Source organism: Tupaia chinensis, unplaced genomic scaffold (genome assembly GCF_000334495.1).
Source record: "Tupaia chinensis unplaced genomic scaffold, TupChi_1.0 Scaffold000323_1, whole genome shotgun sequence".
Lineage (NCBI taxonomy): Eukaryota > Metazoa > Chordata > Mammalia > Scandentia > Tupaiidae > Tupaia > Tupaia belangeri.
Window position 1 is genome coordinate 232,177 of NW_006159817.1, and position 13,297 is coordinate 245,473.

The 13,297-nt window shown below is 44.4% G+C and overlaps 1 protein-coding gene across 1 annotated transcript in view; it reads left to right on the plus strand.

Moving 5' to 3' along the window:
- Positions 1-13,297, plus strand: part of TBX5 (T-box transcription factor 5) — a 70,889-nt gene that overhangs the window by 9,546 nt on the left and 48,046 nt on the right. The window contains exon 6 of the mRNA XM_006151678.2: positions 1,538-1,690. Coding sequence (XP_006151740.1) covers positions 1,538-1,690 — 153 coding nt within the window. The remainder of the gene's footprint in view (positions 1-1,537; positions 1,691-13,297) is intronic.

The following is a 13,297-nucleotide window of genomic DNA, read 5'->3' on the forward strand; positions in this document are numbered from 1 at the left end:
GCGCGCCCCGGGGTCGGGGGCCCTTCGGCCCGACAGCCTCTCGCCCCTCCCCCGGCTAGGTCGCGCTCCCCTCCCCCTCCTCCGGGCCGCTCTCCGGGCTTGGTCCGAGAATTCTGCCCTGGGGTCATCAATGCAAATAATCAAAGACACTGAGACAGCCTCCGCCGTTCCAATTTGAGGTCCTGGGCAAAAAGCAGGCCAGATTAGTAGACCATTAAACGTGGCAGTTGGCCCATTTGATGGGGACTTATTCAAGCATTTGGGTGAATATTATGTTAAGAGCCTACTGGGGGCATCTAGACCCAGGCATTCTCAAAACACCAATCCCAGTTTTATTAGTAACGCTATTTGTCTCTCTGTTTTCAAAAATAAGAATGATTTAATTGTATTTATTATTATTATTTTAACATTTGACCAGAGGGGGAGGGAAAGTGAGGAAGCAAGTCAGCAGATCTGGGATTCGAACTACCATGGGCCAGGTGAGAGTCCAGCGCCCCAACCACCACATCTCCTGCCACTCTTAATCTTTATCTCTTATGAATAGATCTGGCTCCAACCAGAACATGCAGCCGGAGGTCCTCTTTCTAATAATAATAATAACAATGATCATTGTAATGATAACAGTTCCACCGTAAGTCTTCCCCTTGATCTGGGAGAACCGCTACCATAGAGTAAAGAGGAAAAGAAGGAGAAAGACCACCCCCCTCCAAAGCCGCTGCAGTAGCTCTCTCTGGGATGAGTGTGGAGAGAGGACTGGCTGTGGATCCTGAATTGTTGATAATGAAGTCTAGAAAGGCAGTTCCCAGGGCAACTAGCCTCTAATTTCATGAGGGTTGTAATTGGGAGGGGTTGCCTTCTCACCATCCTTTGAGGCCAGACCATGTCCACTACCCCACCCTTTTTTTAAAAGTGTGTTTGTTTGTTTATTTATTTAAAATTTACCCACTCCGCTTGGCACAGTCCCTAAACAAAGGACTCCCCATCGGAGGTCTCTTCCCCCAATCCTACATAGTGCTGTTTATTGTAGTTTTGCAAATATGCGATCCCTTGTCATGCATCCCTTAGAGTTCTATTTTTTTGAGGAGAGCGTGTATGTTTGTTTGCCTGTTAGTTTCCTCTCTGTGTCATCTGTCATCCCCAAAGTGCCACCCCATTTTCTGGTGGTGTTTCTCCCTCCAAGCTCGCTGGGCTCCTACCACCAGGCGGAGGGAAGTGCCTTATGTAGGGAGTTAATTTATTAAGCAAACGTTATTAAGAATTCTGATTTACTGCTGTGTGTGTGCCTTGGGTAGATTCCTGGAATATTACCCTGGCTTTTTGAGTTGGAAATTGTCATTTTTGAAATGTTTCTTTTTAATAAAATCACGGGCCCCTTCTCCAAATAGAAGAAATAATAATAATAATTTTTAAAAAAAAGACTATTTTTTTTTTTTTGGAGGTCCTAGGTAATGAGGCGAACTCGGGGGGTTGGCGTTTTATCTGGAAACAAAAGGAGTTTTGATTTTTCTTACAATCTCGGTTTCTTTATTATTTTTAGATTATTCTAAATTCCATGCACAAATACCAGCCCAGATTACATATCGTGAAAGCGGATGAAAATAATGGATTTGGCTCAAAAAATACAGCGTTCTGCACCCACGTCTTTCCTGAGACGGCGTTTATCGCGGTAACTTCCTACCAAAACCACAAGGTAAAGCTCGACACCCCGGAACCAGCGCCTTGGCCAACTGCTCATTTGCATGAATCTGCAGGGGGTGCCCAGGGAGCCCAGAGCCTGAAGCAGGCTCTGTTTCTTAGCACAGCAGGCACCAACTGCTACCCCAGGAGTCTTGGGGGGTGGGCGGAGTAGCCGCCTGCATATTGCAGCTGTTTGGATTGTATTTACCGACCTAGCAGGGATTACCAAACCCGTAGCACGTGTACACACACACACACACACACACACACACACACACACACACACGAGAAACCAACTCATCAAACCCTGGCTGACCACACACTTAAGAAAGCAGCCTCCTAAATATGAAATACTTGAGGGGAAAGAAAGAGCCTTTTATTACATGGCTTTGTGCGTTTGGGGAGGGGGCAGATGCCACCCTCCATGGGGGTCACCTCTCTGTTGGGGTCAGCCTTCTCTTTTCCACTCTGCCTCTTAGATGTCTCTTTCCAAACTGTCTCATGGTAATTTCCAATACACACGCAATAATCGTACGTTCAATGCGTCTTCATTGACAGCGGGGCCAACTGGGATTGGATTTGGGATTGGATTTTGCCAAAGCTTCCCTAATTGGTTTTTTTTTTTGGAAATAGTGGACCCCATACTGTGTGCTAAAGCAAAGTTTGCCTTGTTCAAAAAAAAAAAGAAAGGAAAAAAAAAAAAGAAAGAGAAAAAAGCGACCTGTGCCTAGAATGCTGCTGCCAGGACCTGGACAAGGGGTCACAGCTCAGCCAGGGAGGCGTGCCGCTCAGCAAAGGCTGGGTGACATGGGAGGCGGGGGGGGTGGGGAGGTGGTGGCTGCAACTGGTGTAGAAGTAGTAGATGCCTGATGGATGGGTGAACGTCAGACCCCATGCAGATCAAAATGCCTGATTTTGGCGGTTCAAATCCTAACCTTGTCATCGGAGCCACTGAGGGTTGGGAGGAAGATCTGCTCCCCCCCACCCCCAGCCCCCGGAGAAAGGGCTGATCTTGACCTACTGTGAATCACCTCTGGTCTTTAGATACCTGAGTGCAGTGGATTCATTTTATTGTGTGTCGGAGGAGGACAGCAGGAGGGATTTAATGTGTCCTAACTTTGTTAGTAAAAGGTCTGGAATCAGGGGGCCAGCAGGTGGCATGGTGGTTAAAGATGCTGGATTCCCACATGGCTGACTGTGGTTCGAGTCCTAGACCTGGTGTCTTGGTTTCTGACTTTTCCCTTTCTTTCTCTCCGTCTCTCTCTGGTCAAATAAAAAAATAATAATAACAAATGGAATTAAATAAATAAATAAATAAATGTTTAAAAAAGAAGGAAAAAGAAAAAGGTCTGGAATCTGGAAAGAGAAGAAATTAGGATGGGGGGGGGGTGGCAGCTGCCATAGTGAGCGTATAGACCGGTGGGCATATTAAGCAGCGATTTGGGGTGAAATGACTGAGAGAGCAAAGTTGGGGGTCTATATGGAACCAGCGAGGGCAAGTCATATGAGCAATTTACCGAGATGAATATGGGAACTCTGGGTGACACCCCTTCTCCTCCATCACTCCTGTCCCATGACCAAAGGAGGGGTGGGGTGAGGCTGCATGGTGATGGAATCCCCCAGGAGAGGCCAGAGGAGGGCGAGAGGCGGGCTTAGCACCCCAAGCTTCCAGTCATCTTGTGCAGGCTGGCTAGCAGATAACGTCTCCATTGAGGCCAGGGTGGTTAGAGAATGCTGTGGATGATCTCCAAAATTCGGGCTGTCAGTGACCAGGCCAAGCTGTGACAGATGGTCTCTGCCAGGTCTGTCTGGAAACCCAGGTCTCGAGGGAGCGTCCTTCCCTCCAGGTGCAAACTCACTTCTCCCAAAACACAATGACTTTTTAAAGGGCCAGGAGGATCTTCTCAATTTCTTTTCCTTGTTTGGAGGAGGAAGAGCAAAACTAGGCCGCCAGGGACCAGCAGATGGCATAATGGTGATGTTGCTGGACTCTCATGTCGTTGACCATGGTTTAAGTCCCAGACCTGGTGGTTTAAAACTCTCACTGGGCACATGTGCGTTCATGCCTAAAATCCCAAGAAGAAAATGGAGGAGAAGGGACTGTGGTGTGGTCCCTGGGGGTGACCTCTTTCTTTCTGTCTCTCTCTCTCTCTCTGTGTCTCTCAGTTTTTCCAGTGAGTGCACACGCCCTATAGCAAAAATCTCTCTCTCTCTTTCAAAAAAAAAAAAAAAAAAAAAAAAGAAAGAAAAGAAAAAGAAAAAAGAAAGTAAAGAAAAGAGTAAAGTCAAATGCCCTGAAAGTTGCAAAACCATTTTAGGCCAATTTGAGTTTGCCTATTAGAAACCCGTTGCCTCTACAGCTACTGTAAACCCATATTTAACTTTGTGATAATGGTAATGGGGAAAAAAATGGAAAAAATAGCAATAAGGATGGCCCTTGATATGTTTGAGGGGATTTTAAAAAGCTTGTAGAAAAATGAAATTGCAGTATGAGTTTATATCGGCACAAAACAATTTGAAATCCATGCTGAAGTTTTTTTTTTTTTTTGTCATAATACATATTTTCTATGAACATTTTGAAGTCCTGCTGTAGATACTTAGAGGTTCTCATTTCTACAGAAGGTCCCAAAATAATTGGGTTGTCAGAAAAATCCTGGTGCATTTTTGTAAAGAAAAACAAAGAAAAATATGTCATGTCATAACTCTTCTGACAACTCCATATGTCAGATCTTTTTGTATTTCATAAGAAAGCCCAAGTTTTACAGAAGGGTGAGAAAAGGTAGACATGTAAGAGTGATCTGGGGTTGGCAGGTGGCGTGGTGGTTAAGGGCACTGGACTCCCATATGGCCGACCATGGTACGAGTCCTGGAGCTGGCGGCTTGGTTTCTCCCCCCGCCCCCATTCTGTCCTTCTCTGATCAAGTTAAAATATATATATAATAAATAAATATATGAATGAAGTTAAATAAAATAATAATTTTTTTTTAAAGTGACCTGCTGGGCCCAGCAGGTGACATGAAAGTTAAGGTGCTATATCCCACATGGCCAACTCTGTGGTTCGAGTCCCAAACCTGGTGTCTTGAAAATCAGCGTGCATATGCATGTGTGCTCAAGATACCTAGAATGGAGGAGACAGGATAGTGGTGTGGCCATCGCCGTGAAGGGTGATTTTTCACTCTCTCTCCCTCTCTCTCTCTTCCTGTCTTGCTCTCTGGCAAGTGTATGTGCCCTATAGCAAAAACTAAGGGGAAAAAAAAATGACCTGATCCTCCAAAAAACCAAAAATACAAAAAATAATAGCATGTGAGTACTCACGTCCTTGGGGGAAGATTCCTAAATTCTCTGTAGTTGTGATTTTAGAACCATCAGATATGGGGGGGTGGGTCCTGGGAGAACATTTGCTTTCTCTTTCTCCCTCTCTTTCTTTGTATATAGCTTTATTATTATTATTTTTTATTTATCTATTTTTGGAGAGGTTTTTGCTATAGGGTGCGTGTACTCGCCAGAAAGACAGGGAGAGACAGAAAGACAGAAATCGAGAAATCACCTCCCAGGGGGATGGCCACGCCACAATCTCTTCTCCTCCATTTTCCTCTCGGGATCTTGGGCACACACACACATGCTCCTGGAGTAAGTTTAAGCCACTAGATCCGGGACTTGAACTGCAGTTGGCTACATGGGAGTCCAGCGACATAGCCATTATGCCAACTGCTGATTCCTGTATACAGCTTTATTAAGGTGTGGTTGTTATATAATAATCCGCAATCTTGAAAGCACAGTCATTTCTCTGTCTCTGCATGTTTCACACCTGTAGAGTCAACCAGCTGTAGATCCAAAAATATCTAAAAATAAATAAATGAAATAAATAATAATACAACAATAAAAAGAATACAGATAAACAATATTAATAGCCATGGATATAAATTTACATTATATTAGGGATTTATAAGCATTCTAGAGATTTAAAGTATTCAGGAAGGGAGCCAGCATGTGGTATGGTGGTAAAGGTGCTGGACTCCCACATGACTGACTGTGGTTTGAGACCCAGATGTGGCAGCTTGCTTTCTCACTTTCCCCCACCTCTCTCTCTGGTGCAAATTAAAAAAATAAAGAAATAAATAATAAAAGAAATAAATAACTCTTTAAAAATGTATGCAGGAGGATATATGTAGAATTACTTTATTTAACGTTCTTTCTTTATTTTAATTTGACCAGAGAGGGACAGAGTAAATGAGAGAGAGAGAGAGTGAGTGAGAAACCAAGCCACCAGGTTGAAGACTTGAACTGCAGCCAGCCATGTGGGAGTCCATAGCCCTTAACCACCATGCCACCTGCCAGCCCCTACTTTTAGCATTTTTTTCAAAATTTGCTATAGGGCATGTGCACCCACCAGAGAGAGACACACAGAGAGAGAAAGTAAGCCACCAGGTCTGGGACTTGAACTGCTGTTGGCCATGTGGGAGTCCAGTGCCCTAACCACCACGCCACCTGCTGGCTCCTCTATGCAAATATTATACCATTTTCTATAAAGGAGTTGAAGGTCTGATTTTAGCATCCACGGGGCCCTGGGACCAGTATTCCACAGATACTGACAGTTGATGGAATGCAATGTAAGTTTGCCATTTGCATATACCCTGGAAACCACCCCAGGACGAATTGCAAATATACCTAACACCTGCCAAGTTTCTATTAACACATATTCTTCTAGGACCAGCAGGTGGTGTGGTGGTTAAGGCACTGGACTTCCACATGGCCTACGGTGGTTTGAGTCCTAGACCTGGTGGCTTGAAAATCATGCTGGGTGTGTGTGCATGCATGCCCAAAATCCTAAGAAGAAATTGGAGGAGAAGGGACTGAGGCAGGCCATCCCCCCTAGGGGTGATTTCATGTTTTCTGTCTCTCTGGCAAATGCATGTACCCTATAGCAAAAATCTCTCTCAAAACAAAACAAAACAAAACAAAACAAAACACTTCCCTGATGCTTACACTTAATGATCTATGTGTGTGAATGAGTACCTCCCTAATGGGGTGTGGACATGAGAGTTTTGAACGCAAGCTGGGAGGCTGTGAATCTAAACCTTCGTGGAGATAAAATGTATCTCTCTGAATATGCATTTGGATATATGTGTGTTTGATGACTGACTGTGTAACAATAGCCTTTAAAAAAAAAGAACTATTTTATTTCATTTTATTCATTGTCATTATTTTATTTTATTTTATTGAAGTTGACCAGAGAGAGAGAGAGAGAGAGAAGGAAAATGAGAAAGCAAACTGCCGGGTCCGGGACTCAAACCATGGGTAGCTGTGTGAGAGTCTAGCTGTCTTAACTGCCATGCCACCTGCCAGCCTAAAAAATAATCTTTTTTAAAAAAAAAAAAAAAAGATTTAATTTTAATGATTTTTTAAATTTGATCAGAGAGAGAAAGCAAGAAACTAAGTTGCCAGGTCTGGGACTTAGACCACAGTCGGCCATGTGGGAATCCAGCACCCTAACCACCACGCTATCTGCCAGCCCCCAAAATAGCTTTTTTTTTTTGCTGGTTGGGTCAGGGAGGCTAGCTGAAAGGGACCTAGAGGTCTATACAGCCAGTCTGACAGAGTCCTTAACATCCAGAAGAAGGATTTCGTAGGAGACAGGGTTCTGCTACCCTCCCCCATGTTCCTCCTTATGGCAAAGGCACCTTCTTTCTTTGTGAGGAGTAAATCCAAAGCGCTACACTTTTCCAGTCAAATCCAGGGCCCCTGGAAACATTTCCCACATAGATATATGACGTGTGATTTAAATAAGCGGGCCAGGGTTGCATGTGATTTGTGGACTCCGGCTCGTTACTTTATTGTCCCACCTGGACTGGGTGTTGGGCTTCTGACTTCATTGGGTAGAAGGCAGCATTTACTCCCCAGCGTGTAGGGTGAAGGTGTAGACTCGGGAGGCAGACTGCTTGGGTTCAAATCCATTTGACTTTGGCCCAATGACTTCACTCAATTTCCCTGCCTATAACATGGGGATAATAAAATAACCCACTTCAGCGTGTCATGGCGAGTATTCCATGAAATAATCCGTGGCACACGTGTACTGCAGGGCTGGGCACAGGATATTGGCGAGGATGGATCCGACTTTGCGGATGGCTTCACCGATCAATTCGTAGTAGGGAGACTTCATCCCAAATGCAGCCCCTGAAAAACTCTTGGCCTACGCGATGACACTCTGGCTATTTTCGAATTGGAAAGACGGAGACTTTAAAATACGTTCTTTATGACTGTGGTTGAAAAACAACTACAAATGTTAGTCTCTGTGGTTTCGTTGATTCATTCCCCGATCATGTCGTCAATTCAAAGACGATTTGTCTAGCATTTTTGCTTTGGATAAATGAACAGGGAAAGAAAAACAAGCCATATGATTAAATTGCCAAAACAATTTGGGAAAAGACGAGGCACTATTTTATTTTATTTTTTTGGTCAAAGAGCCCAGATCTTTCAGAATAATTTTTCTGAACTTGGCTCTAGGTACCAGGTGGTGGTAGGTTTGTGGCGGTGGCCATGTTCATTTCTAAGGGCTGCTGTCACTCCCATATACCACCGGGCTCCTAATGACCAGACAGATTTCCTCAGCCCAGCTGCGATCCCAAGCTGGATTTGGGAGTTATTTCCCCAGATGGTTGACAGCTTGAAAAAGATATTTAAAAAACTTGAATCTTCCCCAGCGACATTCATTCTGTGAAATGCGTTTTTGTAAGGTTTTCACTGCAGTTGTCAGCAGCTCCCAGAGCAATCCCTAGAAATATTTAGGTGTTTAAAAAAGCCACATGGGTATTTCATTTCCCAGCTCTAACAACAATGGCTGTGTATGCGTGCATGTCTATCCCCCGATATTAACTTACTTTGCCATTAAAAGGCATTTTCCTCTTGCTTAAATCATTGTATAAGGAGACTATATTTATGAGGTATGAGCTTTCTGGTTGGGACCAGGAAATGAACCCTTAATAGAGAGACATAATTAAGATTTTTGGCCCTTGTGAGGGTTTTTTTTTTTCCCCCCTCAAAAAAGCAAGAATTCACAACAATTCTTCTCATTAATTTTTACAACCTCTGTCTCATGGGTTGGAGCTGGTATTTATATTTGTTTTCCCATCCCCCACCCTCCCGGATATCCGGTTTTATGTTGATTTTGGAGGGGTAGATCGGTATGGACGATCGAAGTCAGTTTCAGTGGAGCCTGTTGGTAAAACTTGGTCATTCAAGTGTGTATATTTGGGGACCCATGATAGCTCATCACATGAAGCATAGGTTGAAAGGGATTTTATACACAAGGTTACAATGTGACTGGACATATTTAAAATAAGACAGATACTTTTAGCTGTTGATGATTTGGCATGCTGGGGCCAGCAAGTAGCATGGTGGTTAAGGGTGCTGGACTTCCACATGATCGGCCACGGTTCGAGTCCCAGGCCTGGCAGCTTGCTTTCATACTTTCCCTCTCTCTCATTCTGTCCCTCTCTGGTCAAATTAAAAAAAAAAAAGTAGATAAATAAAGTTTAATAAAATAATTCTTTCCAATTTTTTCTTTTTTTTGCATGCTTGCACTTCTCAAGGGTAATTCTGTGTCTATAGGCGTCTATACTCAGTCTTCAACATGGAAGACCAACATACTTAAGTAAATGGGGGGGGTCTTCAAAAAAATTCATGCATATGTGTATTATAAAAAGACCCCAAAACCTACGCATAGATTTAAACCATTTTTGCACCAAAATAAACTTGTACTTTTAATTCCATTCTCTTTGCCTTTTTTTTTTTTCTTTTTAATTGCCAGGGAGTATATGTGTTTGCCAGAGAGAGACAGAGAAGGAGAAGGCACATCGTTCCATGAGGTGTGGTTACACCACAATCCCTTCTCCTCCATTTCTCCATCTTGCTGGGATTTTGAACATCCATGCAGTGTGCCCAGTGTGTTTTTCATGCCAAAGGGGATTCAAACTTTAGTCAGCCAGGTGGGACCCAGCTCCCTTAACCACTAGGCTCCAGGGCTGGCTCTTCATTTAACTGTTTGAAGGCTGCTTGTATAGAGCAAACTGTGCTTAACCTATACAGTCATATATTTTTTTTTAAGAATTATTTATTTATTTATTTCACATGAGTTTTGACAGAGAAAGATGATAGAAAGAGAGAGAGAGAGCAAGCCACCAGGTCCAGGACTCAAACCATCGTCAGCCATGCGGGAATGCCAGCACCTTAACCACCATGTCACCTGCGGGCCCCCAATCCTTTTTTCTTAAGAATTACTTTATTTAACTTTATTTATTTATTTCAGTTTGACCAGAGGGGGCCAGGGACAGAGTGTGTGTGAGAGAGAGAGGGAAAGTGAGAAAGCAAGTCACCAGGTTCAGGACTTGAACTGCTGTCGGCCATGTGGGAGTCCAGTGCCCTTAATCACCAAACCACCTGACAGCCCCTGTAGTCATATTTTTATAAGCTATGATGATGAGCACACAAATTAGGCATTAATGGATTTTTTTTAAAGATTGTTGTTATAGGGTGTGTGTGCTTGCCACAGAGACAGAGAGAGACAGAGGGACAGAAAGTGAGAAATCACCCCCTGGGGAGATGACCACTTCGCAATCCCTCTCCTTCATTCTCCTCTGGGGATTTTGGGCATGCGTGCACACACGCCCAGCATGAGGTTTAAGCCACTGGCTCCGGGACTCAAACTGCAGTTGACTACATAGGAGTCCAGCGACATAGCCATTATGCCATCTGCTGGTCTCCAGTAATGGTCTATTTGAGGTGCAAGAAATAAGTTGGAGGAAAAGGTTTGTTTTACAAATAAAGGAAACTCTTTTCCTTTTTTTCTTGGGGGCAAGTTTTTTTGTCTTGAGTGCTTAGTGGGGCAGTGACATTGTAGGTGGGACTAATTTACCCTGAGGCCACATTCTCGCTGCCTATCACATTTGTGGGGACTGGCTTAGGGGCCATGGAGGGAATTCCCTCCACTCCCAGTTAAACGGTCTGATTTTGACTGAACTTTCTGTGAGTCCATTTTTTTTTTTTTAAGAGAGATTTTTGCTATAGGGCATGTGTGCTTGCTGGAGAGACAGAGAGACAGCGAGAAATCACCCCCAGGGGGGATGGCCACGCTGCAATCCCTTCTCCATTCTCCTCTCAGGATCTTGGGCACACACACATAGTGTCTGGCAAGAGTTTTAAGCTACCAGGTCTGAGACTTGAACCGCTGTCATCTATGTGGGAGTTCAGCAACATGACCATTACGCCATCTGCTGGTCCCATGAGTCCATTTTTAAAAGAGTTATTGGGTTCCAAAGGTGGCATAGTGGTTGAGATGCCACCATCATTTGATTCCCAGAGCTGGCAGCTTGCTTTTTCACTTTCCTTCTCTCTCTGTCTCTCTCTCCTGTGAGGGAGTGTGCCCTGTAAAAAACTAAGAAATAATAATAATAATGCAAAAACTTACATAAATAATTCCTTTTTTTTTTTTTTTTTTTAAAGAGAGGTTTTTGCTATAGGATGTGTGCGCTGTCCAGAGAGACAGAAGGTGAAAAATCACCCCTGGGAGGATGACCACCCCTCCGATCCCCCACCAGGGAGGATGGCCACACTGCGATGCCTTTTCCTCCATTCTCCTCTTGGGATCTTGGACACGCATGCACATGTACCAGGTGTGAGTTTTAAAGCCACCAGGTTCGGGACTCGAGCCGCCGTCTACTACATAGGAGTCCAACAACGTAACCATTACGCCATCTGCTGATCCTCATAAATAACTCTGTAAAAATATTATTTATTGTCAGTTGGATTGTATTTTATTGCGACAAATCGGAGTGATAAAGAAAGCTCCATTAGGTGGAGGGCTTTTAGATTCATAAAACAGAACTGGATTCAGGAGTACACAGGTTAGGCTGTTTACAGAAAGAATTTGGTAGACTTCTCTGTTCATTCTGAAGAGTCAAGGGAACTAGCAGTTAGCGTAATGGCTATGTCACTGGACTCCCACGTAGTCGACTGCGGTTCGCGTCCCGGACCCGGTGGCTTCAAACTCACGCCGGGCGCGTGTGCGTGCGTGCCCAAGATCCCGAGAGGAGAATGGAGGAGAAGGGATTGCAGCGTGACCTTCCATCCTGGGGGTTGATTTCTCGCTTTCTGTCTCTCTGTCTCTCTCTTTGCCCTATAGCAAAAAACCTCTCAAAAAAAAAGAGTCAAGAGAAAATCTGAAAGTTGGGCCCAGGCTGTGGTGCAGCAGTAACCCAACTGGACCCACACGGGGAATGTCCTGGGTTTGTATCCCAAGGCCCCCCTGAACATACCAGGGTCATGTGTCTGCCTTCTGGGCTGGCTGAGGATGGGGCTGGATCATGGTATGAAGCCCCCGTTGGTGGGGCTTGTCTCTTGTTCTCTCCCTCTGTCTCTCTCTCTTATGGAAAACGTAGATAAGAACATTTCTTTCTTATAGAAGAAAGAAATAAAATACTTTTAAAAAAATGTGGGGCTAGCAGGTGGTTTGGTGATAAGGCACTGGACTCCCGTGTGGCCAACCATGGTTCAAGTCCCAGATCTGGCGGCTTGCTTTCTCATTGGGACCAGCAGATGGTGAAATGGGTATATTGCTGGTCATTTGTGGTCATTTGTGGTACCAGCAGATGGTGAAATGGGTATATTGCTGGACTCCCACGTGGTCATTTGTGGTTCGAGTCCCAGATCTGGTGGCTTAAAACTCATGCCAGGTGCATGTGTGTGTGTGTGTGTGTGTGCCCAAGATCCTGAGAGGAGAATGAAGGAGAATAGATTGCATGGTGGCCATCCACCTGGGGAGTAATTTTTCGCTTTCTGTCTGTTTGGCCCGCACACACACCCTAAAGCAAAAAAACAAAACAAAACAAAACAAAACTCTCTCAAAAAATCTGAAAGCCACAGAAAGAGGCACAGTTAAAAATAAGAGAGGGAGAGAACATGTCTCGTACACACACATACACTTCTGTACATAGATATATTTATTTATTTTTTACTAGCAAACATGATCACCATAGAGACAGAGAAAGAGGAAGAAGAAAAGCACCTTCTCATAGGGAATAGTCACAGCAATCCTTTCCCTTCCATCTCTTCCTCCTTTCAGGACTTTGGGCAAGTGTGCACACATGCCTGGCGTGTTTTTCGATCTGCTGGGTCCAGGACTTGAACTGTGCACGTGGGATCTGGCTGCCTTAACTACCACGCCATGGAACAGACCCCAAATAGTTCTGAATAGACTTTATTATTTAGAGCAGTTTTATGTTAACAGCAAGGTTAGGTAGCAAGTGCAGTGATTTCTCCCTGACGTATGCGTGGCCACTGCCGACATTCCTTACCAGAGTGGAGCGTTTGTTACGGTCGGTGAACCTGCGCGGATGTGCCATCGTCCCCAGAGTCTGCAGTCTGCAGGAGGTCTGCTCCTGGTGGTGCGTGCTCTATGGGTTTGAACAAACGTGTACTCCACGTACCCACCTTTACAGTACTGCAGAGTATTCCAGCTGCCCTAACAGTCCTCCGTCTCTGCCTACTCACCCCTCCCTCCCCCAAGCCCCTGCTCTTCTTATTCTCTCCATAGTTTTGCCTTTTATAGGGAATCATGCCATTGGAA